This window comes from Cucurbita pepo, chromosome 2 (assembly GCF_057944985.1).
Source record: "Cucurbita pepo subsp. pepo isolate OVF chromosome 2, ASM5794498v1, whole genome shotgun sequence".
Classification (NCBI taxonomy): domain Eukaryota; kingdom Viridiplantae; phylum Streptophyta; class Magnoliopsida; order Cucurbitales; family Cucurbitaceae; genus Cucurbita; species Cucurbita pepo.
In genome coordinates, this window is record NC_141799.1 from 2639406 (window position 1) to 2662167 (window position 22762).

Below are 22762 nucleotides of genomic sequence, written 5' to 3' on the forward strand. Positions count from 1 at the left end.
CATTTTCTCGAAAGAAAAATTTTAATTTAGTGGGCCCCACACTCAGTATTTGTCAAAAATAGCAGAATCAAACACGTGTCATAGTCGTTGGCGGGAAGCCAAACAGCACTTCGCTGGTTTTTATACGCTATAAATAGAATCAGCCATCGACTTTCTTCCTCTGTTCTCTCTCTCTCTCTCTCTCTCGGATTTCTTTTTCCGTCTGTTCTCTCTCTCTCTCTCGGATTTTGGATCAAAATGACTTTCTCGGATCATCCTCCTCAATGTATCTTCATCGACGACGGCTGAGAAATGCCTTAGTGACTTACATTCTTCTTCTTCTTCTTCGTGTACATTGCTGGTAGCGCTTCTTGATCTCTGTAACTACCGACTCAATGTGATTTTACATTTAGGGTTTCGTTTTCGGAATATCGAAAAATTTGTTGTGTTTTACGTCTAATGCTTCTTCTTCTCTACTTTTGGTTTCTTGTGCTTGAATCGGTAGGTTTTGCTTTACTTTTGAGGTAGAAATTATACGAGTGATGGATTACAACTGGCATTGCTTATCTCCAGGCATTGTAATCGTCTACAATGTTGAGGTTCCTCTACGGTGACGGACTTTTCGGCATTGAAAACAGGTTTGCGTTTGGCTTAATCTTTTTTTCCTTGCTATTTACGGCCTCTGTTTTCGTCTTCTTGATTCGTACTGGCGTTCAAATCAATTATCCTGTAGTACTAGAACTTGCGTTGTTGAGAATGTTGAATTGTTCGGCTCCGTCGTATTTGTTTTACGGATAACATATTTTAGTTATCGGATTGAGTAAGTAGCGTTTTGTGCTGGTAAATTAGTTGAGGCGCAGTAGCCTGAACACATCTATTGATTATGCTGAATTGTTCGGCTCCGTCGTCGTATTTGTTTTATGTTATGTGTTTTTGTTATCGTATTGAATAAGTAGCGTTTTGTGCTGGTAAATTAGTAAAAAGGCGCAGTAGCCTGAATACATCTATTGATTATGCTGAATTGTTCGGCTCCGTCGTCGTATTTGTTTTATGATAATGTGTTTTTGTTATCGTATTGAATAAGTAGCGTTTCGTTCGCATGAATTTTGTTCTGGTAAATTAGTTGCGGCACTGGAGCCTCGATGCTTGTATTTCTCTCTGTCTGCTTTACGTTCAATTAACATGCAATTAGCTCGCTGCCTGTAAGCATTGTATTGACGGTTGGGACGCAGCATCTTTTGTTGACATTATGCATATCGTATTACAGTCGTCGGTGAAATTTTGTCGCGTAGTCGCATAAGCATAGTAAGTTGACATAAGATATGAAGCATGTTTTCTTTTGACATTATGTTAAAATGTAATAAATTCAATTAATAAGTTAAGGTGAATTTAATCTTTATAATATATTCTTGATCACTCATATTTTGTATTCATGCATAAATGAAATGTTGTTCATGTCTTTGAATTACTGCATCAGTGTTTGGCTGAAAGCTAAACATGCAATTATTTAGTATAATGTCTCAAAATGCCCCATTCTCTCTAGTTTTCTCTTGCATCTCATCTAATTTCTGTTCTTGTTTTTTTTTTTTTTTTGTCTCAAATCTCCTTTTTGGTATTTTTGAAGACACACTGAGAGAGTTTAATTCATGCATATTAAAAACAAGATGTTGATTTTGTAACTTTGTCCACCAAGTTTCCTATTTTGCATGAATATTTGAAAAGAACTAAGACTAAGGGCATCAAGGGTTTAGATTAGATAAGGTTGGTTGAGAAATTTTTAGATAACTCAATTGCTTAGGTGGTAAGTTTTTTTTCAACTAAACTAACTAATGTAACTCAATCCATAGTTAGGTTGGTTCAAATTATTTATTTAAAATTTTATTTTTAATAAAAATAAAATATTAAGGTTTTAAGAGTTATATGAGGTATTCACATGGGTGAAAATTTGCCACTCGTTTGGCAAGGTCTCTCATAGCCAATTTTTTATTACAACGACCTCGACCATTAAATAGAATTCGGTTTGGGGGATCAACTAAATGGGCGGCGCAAGGGAGGTACGAACAGCAACTCAATTACCATATATGTTTTAAAAAATTACTTTCCAAAGGCTTAAAGTTTTAGTTTAGAGTTGTTAGAAAATATATAATTGTGGCGTAAACATATTAGACTGCATACCCAGATTCTTTTTATTTTATTTTTATGTTTTTACTAAAAGAAATTGATTTCAAGTAAAAATTATTATAATTGACACTCCTTCAAAAACTTAGAGAATAGAATGTCAGATGTTTTACTTTTTCTTGATTTATATTTCAATTCATTTACTTTTTTTTGTTTTACTTTGTCGAAAATGTACTATTTTCTTGTAGTTGCTGAATAAGGTACGAGGATGTGAAATGTTGTTCAGTGAAGGACGTTGCATGATTCCTAAACCTAGTTCGATGATGCTCAAGCAAAGGTGGGATTGCCCATCATTCGTCATGTAAGGTTTGTTTTTCATAACGTATCCATAATAATATAAGATCAGATTCAGATTCAATTTATACACTAATTACCATTCTTAGCTCAAGGTTCTGTACAAATGTTAATATAATTTATTTTAAAATATTTTTTGCGCTCTTTACTTGTAATTTTCAAAAGCTTTTCGTTTTATGTTCCAAAATTTTCTTTTAGAAAAAAAAAATGTGCCAGTGAATTTTGGAGTACTGGATCTTAATTGCTAAATCTTAAATCTTCGTACATTTTTGTAATGTACAATTGCTCATCTTTATTAATCCCCTAGCTTCCATTGATAAATTTGCTCTTCATTTGTATCATTACATTTGTATATTTGCCAACTATTAGAAATCTTTGTTAAAGAGGATGCTAAAATTTATAAATATAAAAATATCATAAAGATTGAAAGTTATAAAACGAAAAAGGATCAATTCCAAATTTGCCCTGATAATTTGAAGAAAATTAAAATTTAATCTTTTATTATTTGATAAAAGCCTCTGCCCGTGAATAATATTTATGAAGATTTATCAAATAACTTTTTTTCCAAACCATAATGTTCCTCAAATGGTGAAAACAAAAATAGACTAAGTAATGTTTGCAAGTTTCAAACAAACCTAAATAGAACAGTTTTTCTTTCTTTTTCTTGTAAAAATAAAGCTGCATTTGATAATTGACATAGTTTTAGTTTCTTAATTTTGAAAAATACTTTTGAAATTGTAGTAATATTCTAAAAAAACAGGGTTCGTTTACCAGTGAATTTTTAATTTTTTTAAAAAACCACAATTCTTTCTTTTACATACTACTTGAAATCTCACATCTCTAACATTTCTTTTGATTCGTACTTAATTATATGTAAACTTTTAATTTCAACAAATAAGTTAAAGGCCTAATTTCTTGGATGAACTATAGGAAGCAACAACAGGTTTTTCCATGGAGGGAGTATTCATTACCAATGACCTTTCGAACACGCCGGGAATCTACTGCTCCATCGAGAAGATGCTGAAATTTAACTTTTAGAAGAGTGGATTGACCAATAAGTATTTTAAAAGGAAAATGTGAAGCTCTTAACTAAATTATAAGAAAAAGGCAAATAAATAACAAATTTTAATAATTTTTATTACTTTCCTACCTAATAAATCATTGAATTTTAAGCATTGAATTTTAAATCATTGAATTTTAAGCTTTTGATTTCATGTCTATTAAGTCCCTACCCTAAAATATTTGATAATTTCATAAAATGAGCAAATCCATTAAATTTTGTATGGAATAAAATTGTGAACTTTTAATTTTATTCAGATGATTAAAAATAATCTTAAAAGTTAAAAGAGAGATATTTTTAAAATTTCAAAACCTATTTTTTAAAATTCATGAACCAATTAAAATTTGAAAGTTTTAAAACTTCTCAGCACATGCAGGAGAACATTGTAATTTTAATCGTACCTGTTGGGACGGTGAAGATTCTTGACAAGAGTCGGCATAACTGACGGAAAGATTATCAGCACAATTAGGACAGATTAGAAGAGAGTTCTATCAAATATTAAGGCACATATGCTGACAACAGATGGGTCATTGGCATCCTCTACAACCATGATGAACAGTTTAAATTAAGGCAAGACTTTTTCAAAAACTTAGATGAGAAATATTTGCAAAACAATTTCATAAGGATATTATCTCCACACCAAAGATAAGCAGTCGGCAGTACATTATAATAATTGAAAGGATTATAGCTCAGATGTTCAATTTCAAATGCCATTCTATAAAAAATTCTAACCAATTGGTAACTTTTTTTATTATTATATATATATTTTTTATAATCTAGTAGGATCTACGATCTTGTATAAGAAATGACCCTAATAAAGCAGGCAACATAACGTAGTATCTTTAAACATGGAGGCATCAATTAAAGGTACTAATCCAACATGCAGGTGAAGGCAATAATCAAAGAAAGATACCAGTCGAATTTGGCAACTGCTGCCAAAAGGCTAACAAAAGATGATTCCCCACATAGATGCTCAGCTAGTTCCTTCTAGAAAAGAATACACGAGTATCTTATTACGTAATTGATAGGGCAGTGATGAATCAATATTAAACAGAATTTGGTATTTTATATATGAATACCTTCAGAAGCCAAGACGATGGATCCATTGTCGTCAATCAAGCCTCCACATGCTTGTGAATCAATTTATAAGGCATTTCCAATTCACAACCTGCAGACAAGACCCAAATGCTCAATGATTAAGAACATCAGCATGGGGCAAAAGTACTAAAAATGTAGAATGTTTCAGTGTATGTCGAAGAAGAGTACAGAAGGTCATTTGTATAAATGAATTCGAGTTTGCAATTACTTACAGCTGCAAGACCTCCAGAAGAAACATAAGTTTTACATCCTTCAACATTCATTGTTATTCGACATAGCATGGGAAGCAAGAAGCAAACAGAGTTGAAGGGGCTGTCGTTTGGAAATAAATTGAGAAACAGAGAAACAAAACCTCAGGTATTTCAGAAATGTGTGATAAACAACAGACTGTCAGTAACTGAAAGCTGACAAACCTCTGTTCATCTTCACCTTCTACAGAGAGCATATAGTCTAAGAGTTGCTTCACTTTTTCTGTCCATGCATCGGGGGTTTGCGCAAGATAGCTGGAATAAAAGAGAAAATAATGTTAACTTGAGGTAATGTGAGATCACACATCAGTTGGAGAGGGGAACGAAGCATTTTTCATAAGGATGTGGAAGACTCTCCCTAGCAAACATGTTTTAAAAACCTTAAGGAAAATCTCAAAAAGAACAATATCTGCTAACAGTGAGCTTGAGCTGTTATAGGTAATCTAAGTGAAGATAGAAGTCTAGTCAGTTTGGAGAGACCTATCAATAAACGATCTACCGGACCAGAAATGAGAGTACTCTAGACTGTCAACCACTATATGGGCATGAAGGAGCAGGATTAACACACCTCACAGACATTAAACTAACCGAATGGAGAAAATTCATATTTGATATATTTCGATCGTCTTTGGTAGCTGATTATCGTTCTTCGCTTTCCAGAGAAAACTACTTCGAAGATTGCTTAATATCCAACTTGTACAAAACCTAGCTTCACTAAAAAATAATCTAAAATTGAAAGCTGTAAAATTTTAACCAAATATACAACAAAACAGCCCACTTATATGGTTGGTTGGGTTAAGTCATCAATTTCCTTAATTTGTTTATCAGCATAATTAATTAATTATCCAAGTGATTCCATCAAGTTAGCTAAATCAAATGGCAATAAACCTACAAGCAAACATAGAGTTCATGTAAATAAATGAAATTCAACCGACAAAATAGTTGACATCAAATTAGTTATGCACCTTGATCTTCACCAACATTTGATATCAACTTAATTATCTTTTCCACCAAAAAGAAGGCAGTAGCCACATTCCGCTGCTTTAAGATAACACTCTCCTTCAAGGAGAAATTCTTTCAAGCATCATATTTCATATGGGCCAGTTCATTCAGCACCATACCGATCTCAGCTCTTGACTGCTCTAAGACAAGTATTAGACATCTGAGAATATACATGAGAAGTTAATAAAGCATCATTACTGATAGCAATCACTGAATACCTGTCGGATGGAATAGGATCTCGAACATCAGGTAATTCAATTTCGCCTATCAGCCAAACTTCTCCTAGAATAGACACCATAGACACAGCCAAACTAAGAGTCTGAAGAAAATGCGTGAAGGATAGCTGAAGGATAGCTGAAGGATAGCTGAAGGATAGCTGAAATTCCATCACGCATATGTTTGGACCAAACATTGGAGGGCACTAGACACGAAAGACATTTTAACGTGATGTCTGAAACATATAACACATCAGCCAAACAATAACAATCTGTAATTATGAAAAAACCAAGAACTAACATGGCAGAAAATTCTGCAATTAGTGAAAGATAATTAAAACCAAAACGAATGTCCAACTGGATAAATCAACCTACAATTGATGCATTAGACAAGAAACTACGCACGTAATCTTTACTGTTAGCACCATTAATTTCAGAATCCAGATTTATATAGAATGGAGACTCCAACAACGGAAGCAGTTGATACAAGATATAAAAATTCAAAACGCTCCTCCAAAACGGAAGATCCTGACCTTGCATAAACAATAAGAGAAACATCGATTAAGGAGCTCAGACCAGAAAAGAAAGCATTATGTATATCTCTCTCTGGAAAATCTTGTCCACGATTAAATCGATTATTTCCTAATGGTAAGAACCTAAATCCACAGAGCAGAAGTGAATTCGTGGTTAATTCAGGACAATGAAGTAAATAATTATATTGCAAATCTGATGTCGTGCCTTGTGATCAATCTAATACATTATCTCAACAGAACATCAATAGTCAAAGGAATAAGGAGGATAAGTGATCGTTCTAGTTACCGTCAATAATCAACTGACTGGTGTAGAAATGCAACCAAGAGAAAGTATACGGATAGCCGACGCATTGGCTGGATTAGGCCTCTAGTATCAGCAGAATCTCCGAGACGATCTCCAGAAATCTCAGGAACATGAAAAAACGCAGCCAAGCCAAAATCCTAACATACAGCTACAAATACACATCGCAATTCTCCTCTCCAGGTCAACTAATAATTCCTTACAAATGCCTAGAAGTTTTAAACGCTATTTTGAGAACATATATGTGCAAGTTTACCGCGGATACCAAAGTGTTAAGGAACATACCAGTCCTGAGAAGCCGATCAAGAAACTTCTCTCCAACAGCATAGTAAACTAGTAAGCGAGGCACGATCGTCCACCTCGCAAATTTTAGAGACTAAGAAAAGGCCAGCAAGACGCTGCTCGTCCTTCAAGAGCTTCAAAGAATCTTCTATGGATTCCGACGGTGTTTGCTCCTGCTGTGACTCCTACGAAATAGTAAAACAAGAACAAATGTGCGTACAGTGAGAATACTAAGAAATGCAATACTGCGTTCGTGAGAAAAAGAAAGGAAGACATTCACCATGAAAGCAGAGAACTCGAGACTGGAGAATGAACTTGAGAATTCAAATGGAGAAGAGTATTCAAGCGGTAACCTCTTTCCTTCGTCTTCGCTGCTCCTCTTCGATGTTATGGTTTACGAGAGGTCTCCCGCCTCCGATTCCAAAGCCCGGGAAACTGCAGAATGTCGCAGGACCATCTATTTATAGTTGAGCCGGCCCATTATCTACTTTCGTGATTTATCTGGGCCGAACCATAACCGTATTTCGACCGGGGATCGGAATTATATAAGGGTATAATCGTAAAATCACTATTTTCTTTTCATTTAATTTTAGCATCCAACCACAAATTGTATATTTTTCATTTTAGATTTAAAAATTAAATTATCAAGTATTGCTATTTTCTATGCTTAATTATATTAAATATTGACTTCTTTTTTTCTCTTTTTTTTTTAAGAAAAAAATAATTGATTTTTATTGAGGGCAATTTTGGTATTTTTAACCCTCAAATACAACGAGGGTAAATATCAGAGATTATGAGAGATGATTCACGTCCATCACCTTAACAAAAATCGTTTACCGACTTATATTTTTAAAAAATCGAATTAAAATTACAAAAGTGACTCGTATCAAAATCACTTCCAAACATATCAAGCTCTACAATAAAATTTGCCAATATAAGTTTAACGGTAAATATATACGTCAATATAGAGTTGCTTATATTGAGTAGATGCATTAAACGTGAGGGAAATTTTGATATTTTTACCCGTGAATACAACGAGGATAAATTTGTGAGTTAATTTCCCGTGTATCACCTTGAAAAAGATCATGTGATGTCTCACATTGGTTGGAGAAGAGAATAAACCACGATTTATATGGTGTGTGGAAACCTTCCCCTAGCAGATGCGTTTTAAAGCCTTGAGGAGAAGCCCGGAAGGGAAAGCCGAAATAGGACAATATCTGCTAGCGGTGGAACTGGGTCGTTACAGATCATCTACCAACCGATACTTAAAAACTCGACCATGTCAGCTAAAATACTCGTTTAAACTATGGATCGAGATTACACGAAGGACTACGAAAGTTTGAATAGCTTCCAACTCATTTTCCCTAATATTTTAAAGCTCAGCCTAATAAGTAAAGAAATATGTTTGTTAGTTAAGGAGATGGTCGGCAGGTGGTGTTGGTCACGTGCGCTACAAGAAAACAAAAAAGAGAGAAAAACAAAAAGGTGTGACACGCGTCGAGCTGTGATTGGTAGAGGCATTGAAATTCATTGTTGGATTCTATGGCGGGTGGCTGTGGCAGAGATCCCAATGGAAGTGACCACCACATACATTCATTCAGTAACAAAAGGTCATTTAAAAGCACAAAATAAATAAATAAATAAATAAATAATAAGTTCTTTTTTATTTATTTTGTAATGGATGCATTGAATTTGTATAATCTCAATAAAAAAGCTCATGGCTTTTGCTGAATTGGGAGTTGTGTTGGCTGTATCCATTGAAACTAAAGTTAAAATGTTTAGTTAATTGTTGAGATTAAAATAAGATTAGTAATTTTAATTTAGATGATTATGTTTATTTAGTTTAATAATTTTAATTGTAATTTTAAATAATTTATATTGTTGATCTATAACGGCCCAGATCCACCGCTCGTTTTAAAGCCTTGAGGGGAAGCCCGAAAGAGAAAGCCTAAAGAGGACAATATTTGCTAGCGGTGAATCTGAGTCGTTACAAATGGTATCAGAGCTAGACACTGGATGATGTGTCAGCCTTCTTGGTGTTCTCCAAATGGGGTATACACAAGACGGTGTGCCAGTAAGGACACTAGGACCCAAAGGGGGGTGGATTTGGTGGCGGTCCCACATCAATTGGAGAAAGGAACGAGTGTCAGCGAGGACGCTGGGCCTCGAAGGGAGGTGGATTGTGATGTCCCACATTGGTTGGGGAGGAGAACAAAACACCCTTTAAAGGGTGTGGAAACCTTCCTGTAGTATATGCGTTTTAAAGCCTTAAGGGGAAGCTCGAAAGGAAAAGTCCAAAGAGAACAATATCTAGCGGGGGATATGGGTCGTTACATGATTAATTAAGATAAACGAGCATGACGGTAAGTGAGTAATAGACGAAAGGAAAATAGTTTAAGTCCGCTTTAGTCCGTTACGTATTGTCATGAGCCTCACGATTTTAAAACGCATTTATTAGAGAGAGGTTTCCACATCCTTAAGGGTCCAATGTCCTCGCTGACACACCATTCGGTGTCTGACCCTGATACCATTTATAACATACCAAACCTTTGGCCCGTTATATATTGCTGTCTACCTCACGATTTTGAAACGCATCTATTAGAAATATTTCCACACTCTTATAACTAAAATATTTAGTTCCCCTCTCCAAAGCACCGTCTATTCTCACAATTACATCCTACGTAATAAAAATATTATTTATAAGAGTCAAGACAATAAATAATAAAAAATTAAAATAAATATACTCGTAACAATAAAAATAAAAAAATAAAAAGTTAAATATAACCCAAATTAGTTTTTTAAAATTGATGAATTTAATTAAATACATAAAATTTTAATTGAAAAACCAAATCAGAGAAAACTGCCGCAAATTTCTCCTCTTTGAATCTCATCCATCGCTCTATATATTTCTTCCATTTCTCTCTCCCACTTCCATCACTTTGCAGAACACAGCCATTTTCTTCATGATGTTGAACCACTACCATCCATTTTCATTTACTCGCAAGCTCAAATCCTCAATCCTCTGTTTCCGTCGCGATCATGGCGATTTCCTCGAAAACGAAGACGATTCTTCTCCAAGAACCCCTAGATCGCCGCTCAAATCAATGGCCGCAGAGTTCCCGGAGCTTCGAGGAATGTGCAGGAATCTCGTCGCTCGGATCGGCAGGTCTCGCCGCCGGTACCATCACTCCGCCGATTTCCGATACGATCCTTCTAGCTATGCGCTTAATTTCGAGGACGAACAGGTTCGGGATGATGATGAGTTTCCGATTAGGGATTTCGCTTCCAGATTGCCGGCGTCTCCGCCGACTTCCCGGAGACTTTCGCCCGCGAAATGAGGACTGGTGATTAGCATTACCACCGCTGCCGCCGCCGCCGCCTGTAAATCTCGTGATATTTTGAAACGGTGGGGACGGGAATCTCCATTGATTGTAACTGTATAATACTAAAACCTTGTAATTTAATTTTTTAGTTTAGAGAATTTGAATTTTCGGATTCTTACTGGAAAATATATACTTTTAATAAAATATAAAATTAGTTTTTATGGCCAATTTATTATTAATTTTTCTAAAAAAATTAATTCTTTTTAGAGAAAATTGGTATACTTTATCTAAAATAAAATTGTTTGAATTAATCATTTATTCAATTTTTTTAATAATAATACTTTATTAATATATAAAATATCTATTTACTTAAGATTAAAATTTTAATTTCAATATATATTTTTTTAAAGTTACACTTCAAAGTCTTAACCCATAAATAAAAATAAATAAATAAATAAATAAATAAATATATATATATATATATATATATATATATATATATGCTCGTATCATAAACAAAAAAAAAAAATATATTTAAAATAAACTTAACTGACCAAATTTTCATTTATTTAAATCTAACCCAAATCATAAATTCATATGAATAGGTTGGAAGGTTGAGTTGGTTCGGGTTATTTATATCATTTATTCAATTTTTTTAATAAAAAATAAAATATTAATATGTAAAAAGCATAGATTAAGAAGAGGTTTCCACACCCCTCCAAGGAATAACTCGTTTCCCTCCAACTGGATCTCACAATCCACCCTTTAAGGACCTAGCATCCTTGCTAGCACATCATCCGATGCTTAGCTCTGATACCATTTGTAACAGTTCAAACCCACTGTGCATCTGATACCATTTGTAACAGTTCAAACCCACTGCTACTAGATATTGTCCGCTTTAGCTCCTTACGTGTCCTCACTGTTTTAAAAAGCGTCCGTTAGGGAAAATGTTTCTATACCCCTATAAGGAATGCTCGTTCCCCTCTCCAACCAATGTAGGATCTCACAATCCATCCTTTAAGGATCTAGCATCCTTGCTAGCACATCGTCCCTTAACTCGGATACCATTTGTAACAGTTCAAACCCACTACTACTTGATATTGTCCGCTTTAGCTCCTTACGTGTTCTCACTGTTTTAAAACGTGTTAGGGAAGATGTTTCTGCACCCCTATAAGGAATGCTCGTTCCCCTCTCCAACCGATGTAAGATCTCTCAATCCATCCTTTAAGGACCTAGCATCCTTACTAGCACATCGCCCGGTGCTTAGGTCTAATACCATTTGTAACAATCCAAACCCACTACTAGTAGATATTGTCCGTTTTAACCCCCTTACATGTCCTCGCTGTTTTAAAACATGTCTGTTAGGGAAGATGTCTCTACACCCCTATAAGGAATGCTCGTTCACCTCTCCAACCGATATGAGATCTCACCGTCTCATTCAACTCAAACAAACTTCTAAGAAAATCATAAACCAACCCAACTCGTCAAATTTTCATTTGTTTGAATCTAATCCAGACCAACTCAAGTTCATAACCCAACTCAAACCGTACGAATGGGTTCGATTCGTCTTCCATATATGATACCCTTTATAGTAAACTTCAGCATATATTATACTGTAAGGAACAATGCAAAGATTATGAAAACTGTACACCCATATAACCCCCTCACCTTTTTTATACACATACACATGAAGAAGGTAAACAAAAATCATAACTCCAATCCATGTGGAGTATCCAATTCATTTCCATTAATATACTCCTAAATATCAACTTCTATTTTTTTTTTTTTTTTTTTTTGTGAAAAATAAAGTCGAGTACCTATTTTTTCCGATCCTTATGCTTGCGTGTCACACGACATATATTTCTCCGTCCCCATTCCCGTCCTGTTTTAGTTCCATCCCGAGCTTCTTCGGTGAAAGCGATAACTATGTTCGTTTTGCAAGCTATAAATGAATATAACTCCAACAATTAGTATGGGGTGGGTTCATATGCTGCAGCTAAGTGTTAAACAGGAGTTTGTTGGCTGTTGAACCAAAGTCATTTGAAACGGTCGCTGCTGTTTTCACCTGCATTACTTCTTTCAAATTAAGGTTGGTGCAAGTTACACGAGTTAAAAAAAATAATAATAATAAATTAAATTAAATTAAATTAAATTATAAAAAATATTCTTGTAAAAGTTGTGATCATAGGCGTTTCAAAACTAAGAATGGGATGAAAAATCTACGTTGTGTTGACTAGAATGCTATTTAGATACGTTGATTTTTCTACTCTTAAGGGTAGTTTTTTTAAATGTGTGTGACATCCTACACCGGTTGAAGAGGGGAACGACTTATAAGGGTGTGGAAACCTATCCCTGGTGGACGTGTTTAAAATTTTTTAGGGGAATCCTAGAAGGGAAAGCCGAGAGATGACAATATCTGGTAGTGGTGGGCTTGGGCTATTACAAATGGTATTAGAGCCAGACACCGACATTGTGCCATTGAGAGCGCTGAGCTCCCAAGGGAGATGGATCTCCCTAGTATACATGTGTTTAAAATCTTGGGGGGAAGCGTATACGCGGTTTAAAACCTTGGAGGAAGCCTACAAGGGAAAGCACAAAGAGGACACTATCGGCTAGCAGTGAGCTCGGGGGAAGCGTATACGTTTTTTCAAAACGGGAGAATCCAGAAATAAAAGCCCAAAAAAGACAATATCTGCTGAGAGTGGACTTAAGTTGTTACCGTATATGAGGGGTCGGGAAAAAGATACATACCTTTTGCGTTTGCTTTTCAAGTTTGTAGAACTCGAAGGATTGCTATGCCAGTTTCGCTTCCTCTGGTTAATGAACCAATTGTTTATCTGTTTTAATTGCAGACCAGTTTCTTGCACCAACCTTGCCTTATCTTCCTCCTAAAAAGGCCAGAAAATCAACCATTAATGTTCCAAACACATTAAAATTGTGTAAATGAGCTCAACTTACAGTAGGATAAGGCCACTTTGAATGTGATTGCCACCATTGTTTTAGAACAGAGGTGGTATCACCAGGGAGCTTTCCAGCTCTCCTTTTTCTCAGAATTTCTTCCCTTATATCCACAATTTTCTCCTTGTAACCCTGTCGGAAAAAAGCTTCAGGAACAGAACATGTTTTAAAAGCAAAACATTAATGTAATATAACATTCAGTACCGCTTTTAATTCATGCTTCAGTTCTTGTCTGACCCTTTCCATCAAGGACCTCTCAGTTTCTGTGGGAATAAGAGGCCCAAATCCCATGGTGTCAGGACAATCTAAGCTGGCTTCGAACAAATTTGCATCGCTATCGACCTGGTCGTCGTCGTCGTCCGACATTGTCGCTCCCGTGCCTTCGCCGGGTGAAACTCCTAATGTGGTGAAAACAATACAACTTTGCTGTTAAATATGATCACTAGCTAAAACACTGAGCTCAAAACAAAACAGGTGGTTCCTTGATCACGACTAGCGAGAGCTAAAGTTTCATTAAAGAGCGTTTTCACGGAGCTAAGGATTACAATTATGAGATCCTACATCGAGTGGAGAGAGGAACGAGTGCTAGCGAGGATGCTGGCATCTAATGGGGGTGGATTGTGAGATCTCACGTCGGTTGGAGAGAGGGACGAGTGCCAGTGAGGATGCTGGTCCATGTAGGGGGTGGATTGTGAGATCCCATATCGGTTGGAGAGAAGAACGAGTGCTAGTAAGGATGCTGGACCTCGGAGGGGGTAGATTGTGAGATCTCACATCAGTGGGAGAGAGGAACAAGTGCCAACGAGGACGTTGGTCCATGAAAGGGGTGGATCGTGAGATCCCAAATCGGTTGGAGAGAGTAACGAGTGCCAACAAAGATACTGGGCCTCGAAAAGGGGTGGATTGTGAGATCCCACGAATTCACACATCAGTTGAGGAGAGGAACGAATGTCAACGAGAACGCTAGTCTCCGAAGGGGGTGGAACCTCGAAGGGCGTTGGACCTCGAAGGGCAATAGATTACGAGATCCCTCATGGAGAACGAAGCATTATTTATAAAAGAGTGGAAACCTCTGCTAACAGACGCATTTTAAAAACCTTGAGAGAAAACCTAAAACAAAAAGTCGAAAAATAACAATATCTGCTAGCACTGAGCTTATACCTGTTAAACTTTGAAGCGACTGCTCGATGTCCCAGCAAGCCATTACAGCTTCCATGGCATGGACACGAACATGTTGCTGGAGTTGTTCTTTGAACGAGCAAAGCAAAAGAACATAATGCGTCTGCAACACGAACATAGTAACAAAACAAACCAATCAAACAACCATTTAAACAACCTCCAAATCTCAGTTTATAATCTTCACTCACTCATTTAAGCATCTAAATAAATGTTCATAAATCAATATCAACAATCAGACAGAGCAGCCAATTCTCAGCTGCACTGCAACGACATAAATTTTCTCGACCCAAGCAGCCAGAGAGTACAACTGAAACAAAAAACATGAGCAAGCGACAGAACAACCGACACAAAAATAATTTCTGGTTACTGTCTTTACAATTTGTCCATACGTTGTAAAAAGCTTGGTAGCTCAATTAAATGGCAGATTCTAGTTATTTATTACCATATCTGCCATACTAATTATGGCAGTCTCCAAGTTGCAAGTGAAATTATGAACCACTAATTTATCCATTAGCAGTTCATCCAGTTCTTCTAGAAATTGAATCAAGCCAGAAATTTAGAACAATTTCTGGTAAAAACAGCAATTCGAATCCAAAAAAATTGTGAAAAGATTAAATGAGGAAGAAATTAGAGGGAATATACCATGAATTGATCGAGGTCTTTGTCGTCGCCGACCATGAGCGGCGCGGTGTGGCCCAAGGCGGAGTACTTAGCGACAACATTCTGAGACTGAGCGAGCTGCGCGTCAATCCTCGGCAATTGGTCGACGGGCGTGGCGATACGAAGACAAGCGACATGAGCTGAAAGCAGCTGTTCATAAAGCGGATGAGCAAGAATCTCGGCTTTGTAACGAGCATATTGCCAATTCAAAACCCCTTCTCCACCACCACCACTACCGCCGCCGCCAGGTTCCACCGTCATGCCGTCGCTTTTGTTCAATCCATCGCCGCTATTGGCATCATTAGCGGCACCGATCATAGCGTCACCGGCGGTGGCGACATCATCAATAACATCGCTGTGGTTTCTTTGGAGAATCGGACGGGAGAGCCATTGGTTAGACGAGTGAGAAACAGTGGAATTGGATGCTGTGGTGTGAAGGTTGAGGAAATTGGTATTGACGGCGGCGGTGGCGGTGGTGGTAGTGTCGGTAGAGTAGTGAGAATGGGGGTTTTGGTTACGGAGAAGTGCGTTGTTAAGCCAATTCGGTGCCGTTTGCGGCGGGTGGTGGTGGTGGTGGTGGTGGGATTTGGGGTCCGGGAGAATGGTACGCAAAGAGGCATCGGAAAGTGGTTGATTCTGCGGCGGTTGTTGGTCGGAGAAGTGGAGGGGAAGGTCGTGGGAGAGGGGATTGTGATACGCCATGGAAGAGCAGAGAGAAAAGGGAAGGGAATTAGTGATTAAGTAGCGGCCATGGCGGTCGATCCTGTAAAGGAGGAAGAAAGAGAAGATTTACAGTTGAATTTGTTGCAGTAATCAGAAATAATGGAGAGGAGAGAGAAAGAGGAGAGGGAAAGGTTTTTCCAATGGTGATTGGAACACAAGATTGGATAGAAGAGAGAGAGAAAAGGAGAAGAGGTTCTTTCTACCTCTACAAGTCTTCTACTATAAACAAAAAAAACAAGAACATCGTACCACACAAAAAAAAAAAAATGATCTCGTTATGTTTTTTTTTTTTTTTTTTTTTTGAACTAGTGTCGAGTTATCCGTTTAATAATTATATTTAGATTTGAGTTTGGAACGTCTTAGTCGAGAATATAATGTTTTAAAGTGGTTGAACTATGTTCAAGTTGATGTTTCTTTTGATATGAGATTTGAGCAGACATTTTGATTTGTAATATAGTCATATAAACCAGTTGATTTGTAATGTAGTTATATTTTACTTAACGTTAAGTGGAGGTGAGATTCGAGCAAGCATCTAACATTTTGGTCAATAATATAACGTGAGATCTCGCATCGGTTAGAGAAGAGAATGAAACATTTCTTATAAGGGTGTGGAAACCTCTCCCTAAAAGACGCATTTTAAAACCGTGGGGCTGAGCCAAAGTGGACAATATCTGTTTACGGTGGGCTTGGACTGTTACAGATGGTATCGAAGTCAGACACCGGATAGTGTGCCAGCGAGAACGTTGGGGCTCTCAAGAGGTGGATTTTGGGATTCCACATCCGTTGGAGAGGGGAACGAAATACTTCTTATAAGGGTGTGAAAACATCTCCCTAACAGATGCAATTTAAAATTATAAGGCTAATGACCAAATGTAACGAGCCTTCAATGTCTTGAAGTAGTTGAATTGTGTTCAGATTGACATCTTAGTAATTATATTCTTACTTGAGATAAGTGAATGTGAGACTTCAGCATTTGGCCTTTTAGTTGAGATAATATAACGACATAAATAGCTGAGTTGTGCTCGAGTTTATACCTTAGTAACTATTCGATATACGTTGCATAAATCGCTTGAATTCAATGGAAATCTGAGAGACTAATAAGTGCGTAGAAAGATAACCTAGCGCGTGTGGTTGCACGTGGTATGCATCTCAGTGCCACCGTACAAAACATTATGTTATCTCATTTCGATCTTTTTTTTATATATAAATATTATTGGTTGTTGTTCAAAATAATATTTTAATTAATTATAAATTTTCAATGTAAAAAAAATGCTAAATTAATAAAAATATATTTAAACGGTTTTTTTTTTAATTTTTTTAATAATACTTCTAAACTTTTAATAAAAATATTCAAAAATTTCGAGAGTGGAAAGGTATATTTAAATTTTTTTAAAAAAAATTAGAGATATTTTGAAAATTATAGCCTATATTTAAAAGATTTAATAAAATTTTTTTAAAAATTCAATGATATTTATTTAAAAACAAAATATTATCGTCTCATTTAAAATTAACTATAAATGTATTTTTAATTTTTTTAAAATTAATAATATTATTAAAAACATTTTTAAAAATAAAATATAAAATTTATTGATATTTTTATTAATTTAGGAAAAAATTGGGGAGGTGGATTTAATAATAATTGTAAAATATCTTATGTGCTACGTGTTTTGGAGATACCCAACAGCCGTCTACGCATTAATTAATTATTTTAAATACATTGGAATCTTGTTTTTTTCCTTTTATTCCTACTTTATTTAGGTTGGTCCCTCGTTAACGTGTCACGCCAATTAAAACCTATATTTATTCTTTATTTAACATAAAGTCTTATTATGATCATTAAAATTAAATGTTTTGATTAAAAAGGTACGACTTTTAATTTTTATTACATATTCATGATTATTATAGTGTAGAATATATTACACGAAGACAACCTTAAATTAGAATCGTACTCAGAACTTTATTTTCGAGCTTATATAAAATTAATCCACCTCATTAAAATTAATTGATAATCTATAGTTATCGACCTTTTAATGGTTGAACGATGATTGTGATTGATTATACGAGCAGAAGATGGTGTGACATTCAAAGTAGTGTATATTCCTCTTTTCTTACAATGATTGTGACTTCCCACGTGTTAGAATTTAGAATATGTGAGATCCTCACGTTGGTTGGAGAAGGGAAATAAACATTTCTTATAAGGATGTTGAAACTTCTCACTAGTAGACGCATTTTAAAATCGTGGGCTGAAGGTGATACGTAAGGAGATAAAGAGGACAATATCTGTTAGTAGTTAGCTTGAACCTACTATAAATGGTGTTCGACACTAGTCATAGTAGAGCTAGACCCTCACCCTAGTAGATGCGTTTTCAAACTGTGAGGTTACGATTATACGTAACGGGCAAAAGTAGACAATATTTGTTAGTGGTGGGCTTGAGTTGTTAGAAATGATATCAGAGCCAAATACTAGGTGATGTATCAGCGATGACACTTACCCCCAATGGGAGTGGATTGTGAGAGAGCCAGACACTGGGTGGTGTGCCAGCGAGGACGTTGGGCCCCCAAACAGGGAGGGAGGTGGATTGTTAGATTGCACATCAGTTCGAGAGGGGTACGAAACATTCCTTATAAGGGTATGGAAGTCTCTCTCTAGTAGACACGTTTAAAATCATGAGGCTAACGACGATACGTAATGGGCCAAAGCAGACAATATTTGTTAGTGGTGGGCTTGAGCCGTTACAAATGATATCAGAGCTAGACACCAAGCGATGTGCTAAGAAGGACGCTTGCCCCCAATGGAGACGGATTGTGAGAGAGCCAGACATTGGACGGTGTGCCAGCGAGAATGTTGGGCCTAAAAGGGGGAGGGAGGTAGATTGTGAGATCGCACATCGGTTGGAGAGGTGAACGAAACATTCCTTATAAGAGTGCAAAAACCTCTCTATAATAGACACATTTAAAACCATGAGACTAACGACAATACATAACGGGTCAAAGCACAGCGGTGGAGTTGGGTTTTTACACATTCAAATGTGATATTTGTTCTTTTATTCACACTCCTTTATCGGGATATCGTAATACGTCTACTTCTTGTCGACTGTTACTTAAAATTAAATACGACTTATAGAAATAAATAAGATTATAGAGTAATTAACAAGGTAATCACACTACACGTGAGGAGGTTAAAAACAATTAGTTCAGTGAAAATCATGGCTTAAACATAAAAGTTTGGGATTAAATTAAATTAATAATGATTAAAAAAAGGCTTTATTAAAAGTAGTTCCCATTCCATTATATAAAGTAGACAGTGTATCTAGGAGGGAAGTGGAAGTTCGTTAATGTCCCCCCGAGTTTTGGAGCGTGGTTGCCACGTCATCCACTCGGGCGCGGGTGACCGAACTAACCCATTAAAAAATTAAAAAATTACGACCACGTACGCAAAAATATAATTTATTTACCTAATTTTACTTTACCCGTTCCACCTGCCACCGGTTGGGGAAGTAAGAAGTGGCCGGTTTTCGCGTTAGATAAAATGACCGGCTGAGCCAGTGGCAAAGGAGAGGGAAAAAAACTAAAAGAAAAAGGTGTAGGGGACCATTGATTACGTTGGTTATCTCTCCACCACTCGCGGGATAGCGACTGGTTGACACGCGTCGTTCAGTGGTCGTTTGGACCACATGTGGGGACCGCCAAGGCAAGCACGCTCGAGATAAACGAATGAGAAGCGGAAACGTGGCGAAAGGAGAACTGGGGACCATAAGGGGGAATTCCTTGATCATTCTGACAGCCGCCGGCTGAAATGAATGCGAACCGTGGAGTGGTCCCCACTTTGGGGCGCTCTGCTCGGGTGGGGCCCATGCGTGGAGATTGGAGGCCCAAACAGTAGGTGGGGTCCACTAACTAGGCCTCCTCTGAATAATTTAAAAAATAAAAAAATAAAAGAAAAGTAGTACTGTTTGGTTTTAATGGCGGTCTACGCGAGAAAACCATGGTCCCCTGCTTGGTTTTACCTACCCCACCCCCCCACCCCCCCCCCCCCCCCCCCCACATCATTGAAATTTTCAACATTAAATTTTAAATTTTGTTTTATTTACTTTTTAAATTTTTTTAATTATCATAATTAGTTTTATAATTGGACGAAATTACAATAAATTATGGAATATATTGTGGGATTTTGTTATATCAATTCTAATTTTATTCAAACCATATAAGCAAAATTTGTAATTTAAAGTTTTAATTAAAATACAAATTAAATCCTAATGATCGCTCAACATAGAATTATTCAAAACAAAGTACGCTTAACTACGTTAGGAATCACGACTTTCCACAATAGATGATATTGTCCTCGAGCATAAGCTTTCATGGCTTTGCTTTGCGCTTCCCTAAAAGGCCTCATATCAATAAAGATAGTATTCATCGCTTGTAAACACTCGATCTTCCACTAAATTAAATTAATTCTCAACAAATTATAGAGTTATTGTGATTGAGTCAACCAAAAGGTGTAACTTGTTAATATAAATAGTGACTTCCAATTTTTTTTTAAGTCTTTCCGTAGTCATTATATTTTTAAAATAGCTCTTAATCCGGTATGATCTTGATTCATTCATGTACCTCTCTTTTACTTGAGTGTCACATTAATAGATTTTTAACATAATTTTTTCTATCAACATGAACATATTTCATTAAGTGTAACGTACGAGTTAAAAACTTGACAGCGAGTTAAAAAACTATCACAATTTTTACTTTTATTTTCTTAATGTAAAATAAGCAGTTACTGTAAATGGGCCCTGAAGTTGGTCCACCTCCAGGGCAACCTAGAGAGGGGGGGGGGGGGGGGGGGGGTAAAAAAATAAGGTAAGTGGTCAATGAGTTGAATTTAGAGTGCGGTAAAAAAGAATTATAACCCAAGGATGCATCATTATTACCAGGCGTTCAGATTCCATGATAAACGCTAGGGTTTGAAAATTCAATGATATAGAAAGAAGAGGCCAAATTAATTAGAAGAGCATAGGGGTAGAATTGTCCGCATCGGATTAGAGGAATTTTGGGGGCAACATTTAATTGTTTTATAATATTCAAAGTCTTGGGGTGGGAAAATATGTATTAGAGAACTCTTCTTTTTAACGTCTTTTCTTGTGGAAAATTATGAATTTTTCTAATTGGTATCTTTATATTATGCCAACAGGGCTGGAACCAACTATCTCCTATTACGTCTACTTCGGATATTATATTTTCCACGTGGATAATTCAAAACTCACGTATGGTATTTTTCTTCTTCAATTTTTTATTTTATCTTTTAATGAAAGAAATAAAAGGAATAAAAAGAAAAATAAAAGGATTAATTATCTTTTTCTTTTCTTTTAATTCCTGTCAATCTGTCACTCCCTGTTTGTTTCCATGCCTTCCTCCTTCCCTCTCTCTTCTAACTCCCATTTTTTATATCCTATTTTTATGTTAAATTACTAATTAATTAATAAAAATATCATTAAATTTTATAATTGGTCTAAAAATACTTAAATTTTTAATAATACTTTTAAATTTTTTTTTTAAAAAAATTAAGAAACCTTCTCTGAAAACTAAGTTTATTTTTTAAATACTTTAAAAAAATTTTAGATTTTCTAAAAAGTTTTAGAAATTAACAGTGTCCATCCAAAATTAATAATAGAAGTTTTAAATTTTTGAAGGGTATTTTCAAGACTTTTTTTAAAATTTAAAGATATTTTCAAAACACCATATAAAATTTAAAATTATTTTTATTTGTCAAATATTAAAAAAAAAAAATTTAAACTCTCTCTTAAATATATATATATATATTTCTGGGTTAAACTAAAAATTTAGATTTATTTCACTGAGCTATTTAAAAATATTTTATAGTAGCTTGAATTCTTGATTTTGAATATCTAATTCTAAAATTTCATAAATATTCGATTTTGTGATTAATATGTAAAATCATAATTAAAAAAAATGAATTAGGGATAAACTCATAGTCTAACCTACCACATGTAGCTGTAGCTTTAGAACACATTCACAAATTCATGTGCTTCATTATATAAATGAAGCTTAAAATTGTAATTGGATGTCTACATGCTATGAAATTCTCGAGAGATCACTCAATATAGAGTTTCTCACAACAAAACTTATTTAACAATAGAATTCCTATGATTGAGCTACCGAGAAAGAAAGTGCACTTTGTTGACGTAGGCAGTGACTTTCAATTATTTTCAGTATTTCTTAGTCATTCTATCATCAATATCGCACTTACTGAGAACGGTCCAAATTCATTCATATACCCTTCATTTACTCGAGTGTCTTAAGAACCAATAAAATTTCCTAAACCATCCTTATAATTTAATAAAATTCTTATAAAAAGTCTCTACTAAAGATTTTATCATATTAGGACTAATTATAACTCTAAAATCATAGTTTAAATTCTAACAAGCTCAAAATTATTAATTATAAAGATGTAATTTAACACAAATAAACATCAAACCTCTAGAAAATTATTCATAAAAAATGGAGAGAGACGTGAAAAGAAAACACACAAAAAAAAAAAAAATAATAATAATAAATAAAATAAAAGAAATGGAGGGAAGGGAAGGGTTTTCATGGGACATCCGCCACCCTTTTGGGCTTTGGTAAAAAAACCGACTGTGACCGTCAACCTATCACGCTCCGCCAACCATTGTCTCTTCCACGCTACTGTTGGCCCCACACGTTTCACACGAGCTGAGC

General features: G+C 35.7%; 2 protein-coding genes and 2 long non-coding RNA genes across 9 annotated transcripts; 2 read left to right on the plus strand and 2 right to left on the minus strand.

Moving 5' to 3' along the window:
- The first annotated feature begins 9 nt into the window (after nucleotides 1-9).
- On the plus strand, nucleotides 10-3631 carry LOC111787617 (uncharacterized). Its single transcript, XR_015416588.1, has 3 exons — nucleotides 10-340; nucleotides 485-2463; nucleotides 3382-3631. It is a non-coding gene; the product is annotated as an uncharacterized LOC111787617 (long non-coding RNA).
- Nucleotides 3280-7608, minus strand: LOC111787618 (uncharacterized). Of its 4 annotated transcripts, XR_015416549.1 has the most exons (10): nucleotides 7471-7608; nucleotides 6894-7375; nucleotides 6078-6141; nucleotides 5823-5994; nucleotides 5023-5112; nucleotides 4822-4921; nucleotides 4591-4679; nucleotides 4425-4498; nucleotides 3913-3952; nucleotides 3280-3471 (listed from the first exon to the last, which is right to left on the minus strand). It is a non-coding gene; the product is annotated as an uncharacterized LOC111787618 (long non-coding RNA). The 4 variants fall into 4 exon arrangements; XR_015416571.1 differs by having other exon boundaries at nucleotides 3280-3482; nucleotides 6078-7375; XR_015416560.1 differs by lacking the exons at nucleotides 6894-7375; nucleotides 7471-7608 and having other exon boundaries at nucleotides 4425-4495; nucleotides 6078-6228.
- A 1939-nt stretch (nucleotides 7609-9547) lies between these two features.
- LOC111787637 (uncharacterized) lies at nucleotides 9548-10528 on the plus strand. The gene is made up of 2 exons (XM_023667656.2): nucleotides 9548-9553; nucleotides 10136-10528. The coding sequence occupies exons 1-2, from the start codon at nucleotides 9548-9550 to the stop codon at nucleotides 10526-10528; spliced, it is 399 nt and encodes a 132-aa protein (XP_023523424.2).
- A 1619-nt stretch (nucleotides 10529-12147) lies between these two features.
- Nucleotides 12148-16216, minus strand: LOC111788890 (homeobox protein knotted-1-like 3). 3 transcript variants are annotated; one of them, XM_023669460.2, is made up of 6 exons: nucleotides 15293-16216; nucleotides 14633-14753; nucleotides 13676-13869; nucleotides 13472-13603; nucleotides 13265-13401; nucleotides 12148-12586 (listed from the first exon to the last, which is right to left on the minus strand). In XM_023669460.2, exons 1-6 carry the CDS (start codon nucleotides 16010-16012, stop codon nucleotides 12550-12552), a joined length of 1341 nt encoding a protein of 446 aa, XP_023525228.2. In that variant the 5' UTR covers nucleotides 16013-16216; the 3' UTR covers nucleotides 12148-12549. The 3 variants fall into 3 exon arrangements, with proteins under 3 accessions (XP_023525228.2, XP_023525227.2, XP_023525229.2); XM_023669459.2 differs by having other exon boundaries at nucleotides 12148-12589; XM_023669461.2 differs by having other exon boundaries at nucleotides 12148-12578; nucleotides 15293-16215.
- Between the last annotated feature and the right edge of the window lie 6546 nt (nucleotides 16217-22762).